Source organism: Gopherus evgoodei, chromosome 7 (assembly GCF_007399415.2).
Source record: "Gopherus evgoodei ecotype Sinaloan lineage chromosome 7, rGopEvg1_v1.p, whole genome shotgun sequence".
In the NCBI taxonomy this organism is placed as follows: Eukaryota; Metazoa; Chordata; order Testudines; family Testudinidae; genus Gopherus; species Gopherus evgoodei.
Window position 1 is genome coordinate 49,362,582 of NC_044328.1, and position 19,054 is coordinate 49,381,635.

A 19,054-nucleotide genomic window follows, 5' to 3' on the forward strand; every position below is an offset into this window, starting at 1 on the left:
CTCCTGCCCTGGTCCTATCCCCTTTCTGCCCATGTAACTTGCTTGTATGGTGGGAGGCCACAGTCCTGGAGTTGTCTTGCACTCAGTCTGTGCTGCCTGGGAGGTGGCTGGGGTCATTCAGTCCTCGGCAGAATGGATGGGGGTGTGATTTCCGGCTTTTTCCCCTTTTCAGCCCAAACAAGCCATTCTGCAGTGCTGGGCTGTTAATACCCTCACTGTGGTCACAGGCTGGGTCTGACCACCTCCTCAAGCAGGTGTCTTCTCAGTACCCAGCTGGGCACCTTCGCCTTCCTAGCTCTACAAAGGTGGCCACTTCAAAATACTGCAACTGCCAGAATTTCCAAACTAGGAGTAATTATCCCAAGATCTTCAGGACAGAGACTGTCTGCTGCTCTGTACAGCACCTACAACAATGGGGCTCTGACCTTGGGTTGACCCTACATAATACTGAAATAAACACAGAGGTGAAAGTAAGCCAGTATGGTCTGGTATGGCGTACTGGCAAGAGCTGGTATGCCGTGCCGAACTTGACTGGCTTCCCCGGCAATGATTTAAAGGGACCAGGGCTCCAGCAGCTGTGGGGAGCCCTGAGCCCTTTAAATCACCGCTAGAGCTCTGGTGGGGATTTAATGGGCCTGCTCCAGCTGCTGCGGGAAGCCCCGGGCCATTTAAAGCGCTGCCACCGGAGCTCTGGCAGCTGGGCTCGGGTGGTGCTTTAAAGGGCCCAGGGCTCCCCATGGCAGTTGGAGCCTCTTGCCCTTTAAATCACCACAGGAGCCTAGCTGCTGGGTTTGGGTGGGAATGTAAAGGGCCTGGTGCTGGTGCTGCTGCCGCTGCGGGGAGCCCCAGGCCCTTTAAATCACCACCAGAGCTCCAGCAGCAGGGCTCAGGCGATGCTTTAAAGGGCCTGGAGCTCTGTTAGCGGCCAGAGCCCCAGGCCCTTTATTTTGCCCCTGAGCCCCTTTATTTCGCTTCTGCAGCTGGTAGCTCTAGGGTAATTTAAAGGCCCTGGGGCTTCCAGCCACAGATGGAGCCCCAGGCCCTTTAAATCTTTAAAGGCCCCACCTCTTCCAGTTGAGGCCATGTCCCCACTCAGGACTGTGGTGTACCAGTAAGTCCTTTCAGTTATTTTTGCCCCTGAATAAACAAGATTAATAATAGGAGAAAGAACTGTGTCACTGACTTAACTCTTTCCATCTGAGAACTATGGCTCTGTCTCATTAAACATAAAATGTGTGGGTCTTGTAACATAGACTTTATCCCCAACGATCTATAACATACTGTTAACCAAATATGAGTGAATGTTAGCCAGCTTACTGTCTCCTGAACCATCTAACCCAGGGGTCGGCAACCGTTCAGAAGTGGTGTGCCAAGTCTTCATTTATTCACTCTAATTTAAGGTTTCGTGTGCCGGTAATATATTTTAACGTTTTTAGAAGGTCTCTTTCTATAAGTCTATAATATATAACTAAACTATTGTTGCATGTAAAGTAAATAAGGTTTTTAAAATGTTTAAGAGGCTTCATTTAAAATTAAATTAAAATGCAGAGCCCCCTGGACCGGTGGCCAGGACCTGGGCAGTGTGAGTGCCACTGAAAATCGGCTTGCGTGCCGCCTTTGGCACCTGTGCCATAGGTTGCCTACCCCTGGTCTAACCGCATACCAAGCTATAATAGTTGCCCTTGTTGACGGTCTCCATAGTGAGACTAATGTTTGCACATTGAGACAAGACAACATTTAGGCCACTTGTGTGCAAAGACCACAGCCTATCATGCTGACCAATGTTGTCTCATTGTTCCTTGTGGCCCCTCTTAGTCTATCTGTATCCATCTATTGTATAATACTTAGCTTGTAGTTTGCAGTTTTGTAGATGTATTGGTCCCAGGATTACCCACTTCATTTGAAATGGTTTCTTGCAACATGTGTTAATCTCTTATGCTTAACAATTTGTCCTGCTTTGTATTTAGCTATGGCACTCTGATTACCTTTCCCAGACCTCAAGAAGAGATCTGTGAAGCTCAAAAGCTTGTCTTCCTCCAACAGAAGTTGGTCTTAATAGAAGATATCACCTCAACCACTTTGTGTCTCATCACATAGATTGTAAGCTCTTTGAGGCAGAGGATTACTTTGTGTGACTGTTCAGCAGCTAGTGCATTGGGGTCCTGGTCCATGACTAGAGCTCCTAAATAATAATAGTAGTAATAAACACCTTCATTCTCAGACATTTTCATTCCATGACAAGGATGAAACATACTGATGGAATGATGCAGGGCCCCTTTCTCATGTAGGGACTTTTGTGCTTTATCTGTGTTGATGGATGCATATGTGACTTTGGTTTCCCATGCTGTCAGTCTGCCATGCTAAAATTTAAATCCACTTAAAATCAAGATAACTTCAAATTAGCAATGTTTTAAAAGGAATTAATTGATACTTAGGACAAAAAAATAACTTATTCATGACAATTTGCTTAATCTATTCAGCCATATTTGAATTGCCTGAAGTCAAATTCAGTTGCTTAATATTTACTTGGGTAGGAAGGTGCAGGTGTTCCTATTTGTTGTCCTATGCATTAATTCATAATCTTAAAATCGTTCTCATCAGGATTCAGAATTTAACACTTAAACACATAGTCAGAGTCATTGAAATCAGTGGGGGCAACTGTGGGGAAACTAGTGGATATAAGGCTCAGCAACTGATGCCATTTTTTTTAAGTACTATCCCAATGAAATCCAATGGGATTACTCATGCTATTAATATTAAGCATGTGTGTAAGTGTTTGCAGAATTGGGACCTTGGATTACACACTAATTGGGGCTGGGACCACCTTTTTATTGAACACACACACATAGTACCTAGCAGAATCAAGTCCCGAGGGGGTACTACAGCAATATTACTACAATAACAAAAATTCTATTGCATTGGCTAGAGCAGTATCAGTTTTATCCTCTGTAAATGGATATACTTTACATTTCAGAGCACACTGCAAGATGCACGCTGTTCGTGTGGGTTGCCATTGCGGGTGGATTTTGGTAAGGGTTGAGCATGTGGAGATGGAGAGGAGTTTAATTTTATTTTTGTAAATTATGGCAGGGTTTGGGTATAGAGTGTTGGATAGGTGTCCCTTATTTTTTTAACATAAATCTAAATACAGTAAAGATAAATTGCTGTTGGAGCTAAATACCAGTACTTTTATGAGTTGCAAACAGGGAGTAATCCCATTTTTCCAATACTATGTACTTCAAGAATTCTCCCAGATAGGGAGTCAGTCTGACCTAATGGTTAGGTCACAGGACTTGGCATCAAGAGGCTTGGGTTTTATTGTCAGTTGTGCCCTTGATTTGATTTGCACTTACTCGCTCTCATTTTCTGTAAAATGGGGCCCATACTTGTACTCACTTCTAAAGTGCTTTGTGAGATACAGATGAAAAACACTATATAGGTGCAAGGTACTGTTATCGGACCACTAAGATTCTGTGCATGGAGGAAGCAAAAGGGTAATCAGAACATGGCAATGCATTTTGTAATGATAAAAACATTTAGCACTCAGTACAAAAGCTTCACAGCCAGAAACTAGTTGTCGGAAAGAAATTATTGCAGTGCTGTCATCTAGATTAAACATATTTTATTATTTTATTGCAAAATTCTTTAGCAGAGATACTCAACTGTATGCAAAGCCATTGCAATGAACTGCATGCATTTCTGAAAATTATTTGCTTCTAAATTGTGGAACATATGAATTATTAATAAATGATTTACTGATGTAAACAGCACTGGTACTCTGGCTTAGACTAAAAGTTGAAATACCAAGAACCCATCTATTTACAGTATACGATATATGGTAGCTATTGTGGCATAGATGCTTTTTTGTCCACTAAAAGCTTAGTAAATTAACTTCTCCATTCCAACTGATTTCTATGGTTTTTTTTTTTTTTTTTTCCAGGAATGATTCTAAATGTAACATTTAAAAGTCTTTCTCACAATGGAGGCGAAAAAAGCCCATTGCTTTAGCCCTAAAATGCTCCAAGAATGTTGTGATAGCAGATCTGTAGCTAAGAGTGACTTGGGCATTCTTTATAAATATAGTCAATTTCTATGTTATAATCCACAGCTGCTTTTGTTTTGGTGAGACTCCATGGCCCTGTCGACACTTGGAAACTTTCTAGAATTTTGCACCAAAAGTAGGAATGCTAAGAAACCACTAACGGGGATAGGGCCCTGGGAACTTGTGGCATCTTAAGTGTAACCTGCAAAGGGAAACCTGTTTTGAGAAGAGTTAGGTATTGTCTACAGGGAGACGCTATTGTGAAGTAGGCGAGGGTGTGAATTTGAAGTGCAGCAGTTACGCTGTAATAGCTTCCCACATGGATATTTGTGCACTAAATGCCTGTGTACCTTCAGTTTAATTCACTTGTAAAGTAGATTAAGCTAAACCTCACACAAACACTCTTAGGCCATGTCTACATCTAAAATTTTGCAGCGCTGGTTGTTACAGCTGTATTAGTACAGCTGTATAGGGCCAGCGCTGCAGAGTGGCCACACTTACAGCAACCAGCGCTGCAAGTGGTGTTAGACGTGGCCACACTGCAGCGCTGTTGGGCGGCTTCAAGGGGGGTTCGGGGAACGCGAGAGCAAACCGGGAAAGGAGACCAGCTTCGCTGCGGTTTGCTCTCGCGTTCCCCGAACCACCCTGCAAACCGCAGGGAAGGAGACCTGCTTGCTCGGGGGTTCGGGAAACGAGAGAGCAAACCGGGAAAGGAGACCAGCTTCGCCGCGGTTTGCTCTCGCGTTCCCCGAACCACCCTGCAAACCGCAGGGAAGGAGACCTGCTTGCTCGGGGGTTCGGGGAACGAGAGAGCAAACCGGGGAAGGAGACCAGCTTCGCCGCGGTTTGCTCTCGCGTTCCCCGAACACCCTGCAAACCGTAGGGAAGGAGACCTGCTTGTTCGGGGAATGCGATAGCAAACCGGGGAAGGAGACCAGCTTCGCCGCGGTTTGCTCTCGCGTTCCCGGAACCACCCAGCAAACCGCAGGGAAGGAGACCTGCTTGCTCGGGGTTCGGGGAATGAGAGAGCAAACCGGGGAAGGAGACCAGCTTCGCCGCGGTTTGCTCTCGCGTTCCCCAAACCACCCTGCAAACCGTAGGGAAGGAGACCTGCTTGTTCGGGGAACGCGATAGCAAACCGGGGAAGGAGACCAGCTTCGCCGCGGTTTGCTCTCGCGTTCCTGGAACCACCCAGCAAACCTCAGGGAAGGAGACCTGCTTGCTCGGGGTTTGGGGAAAGCGAGAGCAAGCTGGGGAAGGAGACCAGTTTGATTACCAGAGGCTTCCTCGGTGATGCTGGGATACCTGCTTATTCCACGGAGGTCAAGAAAAGCGCTGGTAAGTGTCTATACTTGATTACCAGCGCTGGATCCTCTACACCCGAGACAAAATGGGAGTACGGCCAGCGCTGCAAACAGGGAGTTGCAGCGCTGGTGGTGCCCTGCAGATGTGTACACCTCCTAAGTTGCAGCGCTGTAACTCCCTCACCAGCGCTGCAACTTTCTGATGTAGACAAGCCCTCAGTGTGAAATAAGTGTCCACAGGGAAGCTATTGCAGACTACCCATTGTGGGTTATTTCCCCCTATAGACAATCCATTACAATAGAGTGCTTAAAATGGCTGTGCCTGTCTGGACCCATGCCCATGCTATTGTTACCAGTGATAGAATTGAATTCGTGAAATTAACAATTGGAGAAACTTGTTGGCATAGAAAGACTGATGTACTGGTAAACTCAGCCTTTGATTAAATGATGGTCTGCCAGTCCTCTCAATGGCCTGCTATTACTTTCAGAGGGAAGCTCGGTAAGATTTAGAAAAGATCAAGCAATCCTTTGTGAATACAAGGAACCCAAGTGACTCCCAAATTAGGCCACTAAATCACTCTCTAATCAATTAGTTGTCTCTCTTCAGTCATCCTGTCATCTAGGGCTACTCTGAAAAAACTGGTGAGTGCTTGCACTTTGCCAGTTCTACAGTTGCCCTGAAGCTGGCAATTATAGGAAACACACACACATATAATTTCCTCACAGAAAAACGGCAGACCAAGTATTATTATTTTATCAACGACAGTTGGTTAATAACATAGTAAAAACATCCTGACTGGATAATAATTAAATCAGTTTCAATGTCATGTGCTGCAAAGAGCTGCAGGAGACACATTAAAGAGCGGCTTGCAGCTCACAAGCCTCAATCTGAGTATCACTGCTCTAACCTGATGCACGATACAACCTCCTTCACTACGATAGAAATTCATAGCCTATACAACCAGTAACCGAAAGAAAAAGTAATTGTGATGGTCTGTAGCAGTTGGAGTGAAGAAAGAGACCTGATTTTGATCAGTGCTGTCTTTTACAAACAGCCATCTTCTGACTAGTCCTAGTGCTAGGCCATTTAATGAGAGGACTGGCTGAGGGGGCCAACTGCCAATGGCAATCTGCTGTGTGTTATACACCCTCCTGTTTCCTTGCTCCCCAACATGGTGCTAGCTGTGAGACCTGGCTTCCTTTAACATTAATTCTCCTCTATATCAATATGAATAGTTGACAGATTTTAATTTGCAAACCAAGAAGGTATAGTGCAAGTAACCTTTGCAGATTTTCAATTTTTTGGAAGGTAATATGGAAAGTTAACTAAAATTCATATTTCTCATAAGATCTTAAGTATAATGCACAGAAAATGTTTCCCCACCTCCCAAAATAGCAAAGTAATTTATTTCATGCTGTATTTCAGTGGTAGGTGAGATAATATTTTATAATATATAGCTTCCTTCTGGAGGAGAAGTGCTTTATAAATATTAATTCATCTGTCAGAGAGAATGCACTTTTCTGTAGGTTAATCTTTAAACTATTACAAGTTAATTGAAGTCTGATTTTTAGTTCACTTTAATATCATTAAATTAATATTTAATGATATTAAAGTGAACTTATTTAAACAAAGGACAGTAGCATCCTGCAGTCTATCTTTTTACATATTCAGGTGTATTTGAACTCTTTAGCTACATTTACCAAAAAGTGGATGTCACTATTAATTATATCCCCTTCAAGATGATCAAAAAAAGAGGAAAAATATATTTTAGTTAATTTCAGATCTTTCCCATCTCTTTTAGCTGTACTGTGTTCCCGTTAATACACAGATGCTCCACTGAAAAACATTTTTTAAGTGGAATGTTTTAAAAGTTTTATACTCTGTAAGCGTTTATACTCTGTAACCTATATCAAGGGTGGGCAAACTTTTTTCCCTAGGGCCACATCAGGATGCAAAACTGTATGGAGGGCTGGGTAGGGAAGGCTGTGCCTCCACAAACAGCCTGCCCCCTGACTGCCTGCTTCAGAGCCCTCCACCCATCCAACCTCCCCTGCTCCTTGTCCCCTTACTGCCCCCTCTTGGGACTCCCGTCCCTAACCGCCCACCCGCTATCTAACCCCCCAGTTCCCCATCCCATGCCTCCCCAGAACCTCTGCCCTATCCAACCACCCCCTGTTCCTATTCCCTGACCGCTGCCCACAGAATGTCCGTCCCATCCAACTGCTCCCTATCCCTGACTGCTCCCTGGGGCCACCTGTCCGTTATCCAACCCCTTGGTCCGGTGGCTGCGGGGAAAGAACAGCAGGGGAGGGGCCCAGGGCTAGCCTTCCAGGCCAGGAGCTCAGGGGCTGGGCAGGTCTGTCCTGTGGGCAGTAGTTTGCCCACCTCTGACCTATATGCTGTAGAGAAACATCATTATTTTACAAATGGGGTGACTAAAGCATATATGTTAAATAACTTTAGCTCATACAGTGAGTCAATGTCAGTACCTGAATTAGAGCTCACCCTAATCTTCTGGTTGAATGCATAATCCAGTATGCACCAGTTCATTCCAGTATTCTTTTTTGTATATTAAAAAGTGTACTCATTTCAATTACTGAACTAGTCTTACTGACAGTGTAGTGATTAAAGACCTAGGGTACCACACACTTTCGATGATATAGTAAATACTTAGTTCTTCTAAAAAATACTTAATACAATTTCTGTACTAACAGTGAGGAGTACTTGTGGCACCTTAGAGACTAACACATTTATTTGGGCGTAAGCTTTCATGGTTTTTTTTTTTTTTGTTTGTTTGTTTTTTTTGCTGACACAGACTAACGTGGCTACCACTCTGAATTTCTGTACTGTTATTAATTGGATTTTATTGTAGTTCTACAATGTTTGGTTTCTTGACAGTCTTGTACGTATCTTGATATCTAGGAATGCAGCATTCAAGAAAAGATTGACTTTGAAATCCGCATGCGAGAGGGAATTTGTAAACTGCTTGCAGTGAGCACCCAAAAAGACCAAGTGCTGCATGCAGTTAAAAACCTGATGGTTTGCAATGCTCGCATACTTGCCTACAAGACAGAACTACAGAAACAAAAAGAGGAACCAGTCAGGTACAGAACAGGAGGAGGGTGAGTAACAATCTCGAGTGTTTCATTACAAATTGAGAATTCAATAGCAAGCTCTAGGTTGTGATTTAAAAAAATAAAATAAAACGGTTTAGGTAATTGTTAGTGTTGTATCAGGAGGCTTAGCCAGAAAATTGGATCTAGTGCTGGCTTGTCCTCTTCTCCCCTCCCCGCAGACAAAATCCAAAACAAAAACCTACAACAACTTGATCTTTGCACTGTACTGGAGCATTAAATCTGCATTTCTTAACCTCATTTCAAGATACTGGATTTGGTATTTTAGAAAATGTAAATTGAGGTAATTTGTTCTCTACTAAAACATATTATGGGCATTGTCCATTAGTGTTCAAGATGTAAGTGTGGGATACCCTGATGAGCATGTTTTGTATAAGAGAAGTTTACATTGAATGTGTGCAGCGATATCGGGTTAGGTGTGTGAAGGAACAAAGCATGGAAGACCTTATGGGTAAGCCCCTACTTGAATTGCAGGATGATTGTCAAAAAATTGCAGCTGAGTTGTGGACAAACTATGGAAAACTGCAGAAAAGTAATAATGGACCTTATTACTTTTCTGCTGTTGGCCACCTGGGGCTGAGATTGAGGGCCTGGGGCTGACGGCAGGGGCTTCTGCTCTCCGTCCCGGGGTGGCTGGTGCTCCCACTGTCAGCTCTACACACAGTGAAAGACTAATATTGTGGAATCCTCAATACTGCAAGCTAAGCAGAGCTTTACTTATGGTAATGTCTCCAGACCAGCATACCTTTATTTCTAGTTTTCAATGTTTTACTCTTTCTAAATCAGCAATTCTCAAACTTTTGTACTGGTGACTCCTTTCACACAGCAAGCCTCTGAGTGCGATCCCTTCTTATAAATTATTTAACACCATTATAAATGCTAGAGGCAAAGCATGGTTTGGGATGGAGGCTGACAGCTCATGAGCCCCCATGTAATAACTTCACAACCCCCTGAGGGGTCCTAACCCCCAGTGTGAGAACCTCTATTCTAAATGTACTTTAGTGATTAATTGGTACCCTCTGCTGGCCATTTTAGTTAACTACATCATAGGAATCAAAATACACAATTCTTCACAAACATGAAGACAAAATGCTTGATTGAAAATATGCCTGAACTATAACTGCTGGGTGAGTTAACGCATAACCAGCTAACCTGTATAATGTTGTATGTAATATTGAGAATAGTGTTACAGAGCTACCATTTCTTTCAGATTATCATTTTAATGAAGTATTTATGTAGCAATTCAGTGCAGAATCTCTTCAAGCAACTATGGGCTTAGTCCCAATGAACTGTATCCATAGAAACAAACTTCTAACATTTTGCATCTGAAAGTGTTGTTTTTTGGGGAGAAAGCTAGAGAATTTTATTTTGTGGCCAGATTAACTCTGATGATTAAAGCTAATTTTTAAAATTATTGCATATGCACATAACCACAGTATATTTTATGGCATCATCAAACTTTTATCAGTTATATTGCTTTTTCATAAGAAGTTAAAGACTTATATGACATTCTTTTCTTTCTCCATTACCAAAAGCAGAAAGACCAAATGTTTATGCTGACTCTTAGATCTGTAGGTTTTTGATACCATTGGCCACAAGGTAGTGGTTAGGGTGGCTAAAAACGATGATTTTAACAAAATTAAATAAACTGGACTTTTGTATTTAATTAGATGTTTTTGATATTTAAATAGTTTTTTTAAAGAAACCTGTTTAAAATGAAATTGAATTTAATATTGTAAGGTCTAAACTTATACAATCTCTTAAAATAGGCTATCTCCATGAGCCTCTATCAAAAACTTTGAGTTAAAGGCTGCTTTTCTATCTGAAGAAAAAGATTTCCCCCCTCTAATTCTAGATTTTGAGGTCAAGCTTTTATAAATATGGCACAGTAGGTCAGTCTAACTTAAGAGACTTAGGCAAGTAGGAATTTAAGCTTCGATCACTTCCTTTTAGGAATATTTAAACGTTTTCTCCAACTGATCTGAAATAATCAGTTAAATTAGATGCCTATAGTTAATCCTACAATTTAATAAATCATTTAGTTGTAAATGTGAAACCTGGTTTGATAAGAGAAGTTTATGGATCCAAAACACTTGATTGTGTTATTTACAAAACAGCATATAAAATGTATTTTTATTACGTCTAATTAAATTCAAGTTACTATCCTAATGCAGCTTAACACAAATCTTGAGCAAAACATTAATTATTTAGTAAATAATCAATATATTGTTCACCATTTTCTGACATACTGAAATGTACAAGTAATGAAAATCTGAAAATATTAAACTATATAATTGCTTAAATAAATGTGTATAGTTATAGTGTATCCTCCTAAGTAGCAAAAAGATGTACAAATCTAGTGTAAAGGCTTTATTTACTTGTAGATCAACATCTCATAATGGCTATATCAACCAATGAGAATGCACCGTTCTTTAGACAATAACTGACATACAAATGGAAAAGCTGATTAAAATACGTTATTTAACTTGATTCTTTCCATTAGGTGATTTAAGCCAATCCACCTTGGTAGTGGTGATACATTTGCAAATCAAAGCATAGATTCTTGGAGATACATTTGTGTCTGCTTGTTTTTTTTGACTCCGTGGTTTAGAGAACAGTACTGGATGGCTGCTTGTCTACCCAAAAAGCTCTCTTTGACAGGGACTGTACGGAGTTCTGTCTCATCCCCGTTCAGCGGGCACCTGAAACCATTAGTTTTGTGTTGCAGTGCCTTTGGTATTCTGACAACATTTGGGGCAGGTCTACACTTAAAGAGCTACAATGGCACAGCTGCACTGATACAGCTGTCGTGCATTAGTGAAGACATTACTGCACCGACAGGAGAGCATTTGCCGTCAGTATAGTTAATCCACCTTCGCAAGAGTCAGTAGAAGCTCTCCCATCGGCATAACGCTGTCTACACAGGGGGTTAGGTCGGCATAACTATGTTGCTCAGGCGAAGGATTTTTCACACCTGAGTGATATAAATATACCAATATAGTATAGACCAGGCATTGGATTTTGTCTCTGCTTTGTTGAACGGTCATAATGCAGTGGATCATCTGTTCCAGTGTCTGGCATTTGGTTGAGATTCAATCCAGATAATACTGGTGGTGTCTGAGAGTTATGGGAGGTAACTGGTTGTAATTGTGGAGGTGACTTCTGCCCTCTCAAATGAGTGGTGTGCTCACCTCTTCTTACTTAGATTTAAAGTCTGGTGTCCTAGCTGCTTCTGGATGCCTAGATATCAGTAGTGACTAGGAACTGTTAACTTAACTTGGCCAGGAGATAGGAAAGGTTGCAAATGGATGTGGAGCTCACTACTGTAAATTCCTTTGAGTGGGAAGGGGTAGTTCAGTGGTTTGAGCATTGGCCTGCTAACCCCAGGGTTATAAGTTCAATCCTTGAGGGGCCACTTAGGGATCTGGGGCAAAATCAGAACTTGGTCCTGCTAGTGAAGGTGGCAGGGGGCTGGACTCTATGACCCTTCGGGGTCCCTTCCAGTTCTATGAGATAAATATATCTCTTTGTTACCTGCAGATTGGTTCATTCCAATATGATTTACATGAGACTACCTTTGAAGACATCTTGGAAACTTTAGTTAGTACAGAATATAGATGGCCACATATTTGGTGGTGGTCGTCTCAGGGTATGCTCCACACCAGTGAATCAGAGATTGTATTGGCTCCTAATTTGTTTCTAGGTTCATTTCAAGGTGTATTTGTCATAAACAGATTGTGAAGGGTTAATGTCTCTGCTACCTGTAAAGGATTACAAGCAGGGAACTGGACACTTGACCAGAAGACCAATCAGAAGACAAGATACTTTTAAATTTGGGTGGAGAGAAGTTTTTGTGTGTGTTCTTTGTCCATTGCGGGTTCTTCTCTAGGAGGGTCTGAGAGAGACCAGACATTACTACAGACTCTCTAAGTTTCTTTTCTAATAGTAAGTAAAAACAGGCGGTTTAGGTTTTTTTGATTGTTTGTTTTTTCTTTATTTGCAACTGTGGATCTGGCTGGTTAACTTTTATATGTGTAGTTGCTGGGAATATTTTGATTTGTATTGGTACTGGGGGGAAAGTCTCTTTCTGGTGTCTGTAAGCTATATGACCCTATAATATTTACATCTTCAAGTTACAGAGAGAATTCTTTACTTTTTCTTTCTTTTATTAGAAGATTTCTTTTTAGAGAACTTGCTTGATTTTGTTTTGTTTCCCTTGTTTTAGTCGAGGGGATTGGGATTACTCACCAGGATGGATGGGAGGGGGGAGGCGGGAGGGGGAGAAAGAGAATCTTTCTTTGTTTTCCTTGAATCTGTTTGCCCCTTTGTGGAAGGGAAGGGAGATGCTTCTCTGTGTGGAGATTTAAAAGGTTGGATCAGTATCTCTCAGGATAGCCCAGGGAGGGAAATTCTGGGTGGGGGAATGGTTTACTTCTCCTTGTTTTAAGAACCCAAGGGATCTGGGTTCTTGGGGTCCCCAGGGAAGGTTGGGGAGGTCAGAGTGCCCAAAACACTATATTTTTGGGTGGTGGCAGGGCTATCAGATCTAAGCTGGTAATTAAGCTTAGAGGATTCAGGTGCTAGTATCTCATTTTCTGAACTCTAAGGTTCAGATCTGAGAAGGAATGCTATGATAGTATTGATTAGAGTTTTTCCCTTATTAAAACCTCAGGTAATCTGCATATTAATTATCACCCTGAAAACGCAACACTTGGCAATAACTTCTGTTACCCGAGGAGGAAATGTTTCTCTCTCCATCTTTTAATACAACAAATGGAGAAAGTAAATTATAGTCTCTTCGTGTGTGTGTGGAGGAAAGGGAGAAGCAATAGGCATAACTAGATTCTCTTGGAGTTGGAAAATGCAGGGAAGAAAGATCTGCTCACTTATCCTTTAATTCCAGTTTACACCGTTTAAGGATCCAATCCTCTGTGAAATTAGGGAAGTTTACAATATCTTCCTTCAAGAATATGCAGAGCCCAACAACTTAAGCGTGGGCACCTCTACATCCAAAGGTAGCCAAATTCTTCTTTAAAGAAAAGCATCTGGACTGAGCATATGTCAGACTTTAATCTTAAACCTATTCAAGTGTGGAAGTTTTAAAGACTGCTAATATTGTTCAGAAGCTTGCTTTTAGAGGTAAAAGTACATTATTCCAAGCCTTCTGTTTCTTTTGGCAGGTGTTCAGATGTTCGGACTAAAGAGCGTGCAGCATGTAGAGGAAAGGTTGCCATATCAGGTACACAACTGGGTGACTATTTCATTTTGTTGTAAATGTAGAAAAATCTAATAAATTATATCTATTAGCAGTTTTCAAGCATTACAAATATATATGATTGGATGGTGTTTTTCATTTGGCCAAATATACAAACAAGGTGGGATTTTAAAAAAAAAAAAAAAGCTTAGATGATGTAGGAGCATAAGCCATTGTCTTTCAGTGGAACCTGTGTTCTTTAGTAATTTGGTGGCTTTTGAAAACCCCACCCAAGATCTTCCTACTACTTAGAAGGACTTCCATATTATGGAATGCTTTTGTATCTGCCTGTACGCTTAAACATGTTTGAAAGATAAATATATTAATTTACTTAAAAATAAATGTGTGAAAGTCTTGAGATAAAGATTTGAAAAGTGCCCAAGTCCTTTTGAAAGTGAATAGGATTTGTGTTAGGAGCTTTTAAAAATGTTTTCTGTGATCCCTCATAGCCCAACTTCTGCATGATCCTATCATGAAATCTGTAGGATCTTATAATATAATACAGTAGATATTTGTTTGCAGCAACACCTTGTAAGAGCAACCACTGCTTATGAGCAACATTTCCCCTGCGAACACTTTCCCTGCTGTGAATTGTCAACACTCCCCATAACGGCAACAACCACTTAGGAGCAACATAGCAAAAGGGCACCAATATGTTGCTACTAATGAGCGTTTACTGTAATAATACTTAACTTTTATTCAGCACTTCATCAGTACATCTCAAAGTGCTTCACAATCCTTTATTTATTCTCACAGCTCCTCTGTGGGACAGGGAAGTATTATTATCTTCAATTTACAGATGCGCCATTGATTTTTGACATGATTTGACACAAGATAAGTAAGGAAACTACAGGGAAACTGAAATGTTATATTCCAAATGTATCTTTCAAAATTATGATGGGAATTGAGATTCTTCCAACTTGATGAATCAAGTGTTAACTTCCTGAATACATTTTTTAAAAGGTTATACTGTAGGTTCTGCACCTAAACAAGCATGTGTACATGTTGGGCCAGCTTTAGCCTTAGGCTAGGTCTACACTGAGGGGGGCTCAACCTAAGATACACAACTTCAGCTATGCGAATAGTATAGCTTAGGTCGATTTACCTGGCTGTGAGGATGGTGATGAGTTGACCGCTGCCGCTCCCCTGTCGACTCCGCTTCCGCCTCTCGCCACAGTGGAGTTCCCGAGTTGATGGCAGAGCGATCAGGGATCGATTTTATCGCTTCTACACTAGACACAATAAATCGATCCCCGATAGATCCATCACTATCCGGCGGGTAGTGTAGACATAATCTTTGTGTAAACGTGTGCTACTCTGTTGACCTTATACTATGACTAAGGCTATGATTTTGGTACTGGTATTTTTATTAAGTCACGGACAGGACATGGGCAATGAACAATAAATTACGGATTTATTGAAACCACTGCCATGGGGCTGAATTTTTCAATGATCCAGCCCTGAAGCCGGAGCCCAAGTGTTGCAGGGCTGAATCATTGAAATTTTCAGGAAGTCAGAGAGGTCTCATAAAATCACGGAATCCGTGACTGACTTATAGCCTTAACAATGGCTGAGGTTGGTTCATAGTGTAGTTGCTGATGGTGCCTGCAAAAATCTGGTAGACATTGACAGGGCTTTTTTTTTTTTTTTAATTCGCTGCTTAAATGAGCAATAAACACCAAAAAACAAGTTAAAATGACTTTTTTTTATTACAGTAGAGAAAGTTTAAAAGTAAGTTAAATTTGTCTTTTCCTTTTTGGGGTGTGTGAAATATGCTGTTCTGTCACCAAGGCTTAATGGAATCTTGTAATCATTTTGTTGGATGCTAGGGCACATAGAATAGACTCAGAAGGGTTGCAGCTTTATCTCAGCATGGAGTGGGGAATACATTCATTATCCATCATTTTTCTTGCTCTTATATTGTTTTCACGCATTTAAATCCCGCTTGCATGAATAAACTATGTAATTTATATGTTTTACCAATTACTTTGTCAGCAGACAATAAATTAAATGTTGATCAAAAAGCATAACTGTAATTTAAAGGTCTGTTTTTATAATGATCTATAAATAAAATGTCAAAAGGAATCATTGGACTTAAAACTGATTAATTGTACTACATGAATGTATCTAATTTAAATCCATATGGATTTACAGTTAATTTGTAACTGAAATTAAAATGTGTGAAAATTGATCTGAATTTTTGATAAATGGTTTATAAGTATCATGTTAAACTTGTTCAAGTAATTGACTCTCTATATCCTGATGACTTTTTCTGATTAAGGCGTAAATTTTTCATTTTTCATGATGTAGAAGGAGGCATGCAAAAGTACTTTTGTTAGCCAACGTAGTTTTTTTTTAGAGCATTAAAGCAGTCATTCATGACTTTCCATGGTTAAAGTTTCAAAAACTTTTGTAACTCCATTTCCATATATTTTATAACTTTCAGACCTTTGTCTTTTAAGGCTGAAATTTTCTGTGCTTAGTTCTTTCAAGTTAAAAAAAAAAAAAAAGATTTCTACTTGTGTAGCTGTCAGTGACTTTTTAAGCGGTTCTGTTTCAGTTAGGAAGCTTTTTCCAAGATTTCAGGCATCTAACTGCTGTGACCATGAAGCAGATGTCTGGTATCTTCAACCTGTTGCAATCATTCTGTTTTGCTTGTAATTGCTTTCCTAATAGCCACAGAAGAGTTTTAGCAAGCACAAAAAGGCTGCTCACTGTTTGTTTTAGGCATCATATGATGTAGCAGTAGCTGTTAATTCAGCACATGGTCCAGGTTCTTTGTGTGAGCTGATCTTTCCCACAGTGGACGTGCATATTCAGCTGTCGAATAGCAAAGTGCAATTGCAGTGGCTGTTAGTGTTGCTGGGTTGGTTCCCCATTTTGAATTTGCAAGCTTCCTGAGTATCTTGTTCCAGGGGCTAACTTTGCCTTTTGTCTTCTTCATGTGTGTCTTGAAGGAGAGAGTGCCATATAGTGTCACTCCATTTCAGGGTTGAGTAACTGATACCCCATTCCAGATGATGATGTGCTGTATATTGGCCTCAGATGCTGAGGATGGAAGAGACTCACTTGTGTTTTGGCTGTGTTGGCATGCAACTGGTTCTTAGTGTAATAGACTGAGAGCCCAGATGGTGCCGATATTAATGTAACTTACATCAGAATGAGATCCTTGGCTGGGGCAGCAACACATAGATTGTTGGCATAGATAAAACTTGTGCCGAAATGGAACAGTTGATCATTCGTTAGATGTTGAAAAGTACTGGTAAGAGTATACTCGCTTGTGGTAGGCCATTTTCTTTTGCCTCCATAAGCTCTGCTTCCTATGTAGTTTAAGAACATCAGTGCTCTAATAGAGATTGTATGAGTTATACAAAGTGTCGTATTTTTTAGAGGAGCCTTCAGTAATTTATTATCTCATATCCTCCTGATAGGACAACAAATACATTGCCTGTTGTTATATCCTTTTCAAGGCTATCTTTGTAGTATTGACTGATGTTTAGTACTTTTTCGGTGCATGATTTTCCTGGGTAGAATCCACCTTACTCTGAGATTAGTTGCTGTCATGGTATAATTCCCCACTCTGAACCTTAGCGTCCAAAAGATGGGGTACCAGCATGAATTCCTCTAAGCTCAATTACAAGCTTAGTACCCGTAGCGCTGCCACCAACCACGAATTCCAGTGCCTGGTACACTCTGGTCCCCCCAAAACCTTGCCTGGGGACCCCCAAGACCCAGTCCCTCTGGATCTTAACACAAGGAAAGTAAACCCTTTCCTCCACCATTGCGTCTCCCACGCTTCCCCTCCCTGGGTTACCCTGGAAGATCACTGTGATTCAAACTCCTTGAGTCACAAAACAGAGAGGACAATTCACCTTCCTCCCTCCTTCTCTTTCCACCTCCCAGACTCTTCCTGAGAGAGAAAGTAATCCTGACACAGAGAGAAATTAGCCTTTCTCTCCCCCTTCCCTCCTTTCTCCCCACCAATTCCCTGGTGGATCCAGACCCCGTCCCCTGGGGTCTCACCAGAATAAAAAAACAATCAGGTTCTTAAACAAGAAACTTTTAATTAAAGAGAAAAAAAACAGTAAACATTATCTTTGTAAATTTAAAATGGAATAGGTACAGGGTCTTTCAGCTGTAGACACTGGGAACACCCTCCCAGCCTAAGTATACAAGTACAAATTAAAATCCTTTAAGCAACAATACAAATTTGAACTCCTTCCAGCCAAATACACATTTGAAAATAAAGAAAAAAAACCATAAGCCTAACTCGCTTTATCTACCTAGTACTCACTAGTCTGAACTAATAAGAGCCTGTATTGGAGAGATTGGAGAGAAACCTGGTTGCATGTCTGATCCCTCTGAACCCCAGAGTGAACAACCACCAAAACCAACAGCACAGCACAAAAACTTCCCTCCCTCAAGATTTGAAAGTATCCTGTTCTCTGATTGGTCCTCTGGTCAGGTGACAGCCAGGCTTACTGAACTTGTTAACCCTTTACAGTCAAAGAGATATAAAGTACTTTTGTGCTATTAACTTTTCTTATCTGTTTATGACAGTTGCTTTTCAACATATGGTGATAGATGACTTGAGATGTGATGCTTGTACAGTCTGCAGAAGTGATAATAGTGATATAAGCCTGAATTTCTTCAGCTCCATTGCATCCTTCTGTGGCTTCAGGAGTGCCGCAACACATGCTCATTGCTTTGTGTGTAGCTGAGCACGTTAAACAACTTAAGTAACCGGTTCTTTGTTGCTGGTCCAAAGTGTTTGATTTGGTCAGACCAAATGTCAGCTAGTCTGGTGGCTAGATTCTTTAAAGCTGTAAATCCTGCTGAACGCCTATGACTGCAATATAACCAAAGAATTTCTATGCCTGCAGACCAACTCAGTCGTCAGCATAACCGACTGACTGTACCTGAACATCAAAGCAGTCGTCAATGTCATTCAGAATGGTCCTTATCAAGACAACACTAACAATAATATCAGCAAATGTCAAAGGGCTTTGGTGTGCCAGACACAACTCGGTAGCCAAAATGTGCACAGACTACAATTGTGAAGAACTGGTCTCTGCACTAATGGAGGAAAAATGGAAGTCATGGCAGAATCTTCTTGCAAGTACGGATATGACCCATAGCAGTAAGAAAGCATGGATTACCATCTGGAAGCTTAACAACGATCCAAGAAAGGCAGAGCAACACTACAACATTCTTGCAGACCAGGTTGTACACCAACTCCTGGAAAAGAGCAGGGCACCAAACAGACAACCCAAATTGCGGCTTAAGTAGCAAGAAGAGCAGGAAATTTTATAATTTTGA

General features: G+C 41.1%; 1 protein-coding gene across 1 annotated transcript in view; it reads left to right on the plus strand.

Moving 5' to 3' along the window:
• RTKN2 (rhotekin 2) overlaps positions 1 to 19,054 on the plus strand; it is a 66,803-nt gene that overhangs the window by 4,414 nt on the left and 43,335 nt on the right. Inside the window, 2 exon segments of the mRNA XM_030568933.1 lie at positions 8,270 to 8,469; positions 13,662 to 13,720. Coding sequence (XP_030424793.1) covers positions 8,270 to 8,469; positions 13,662 to 13,720 — 259 coding nt within the window.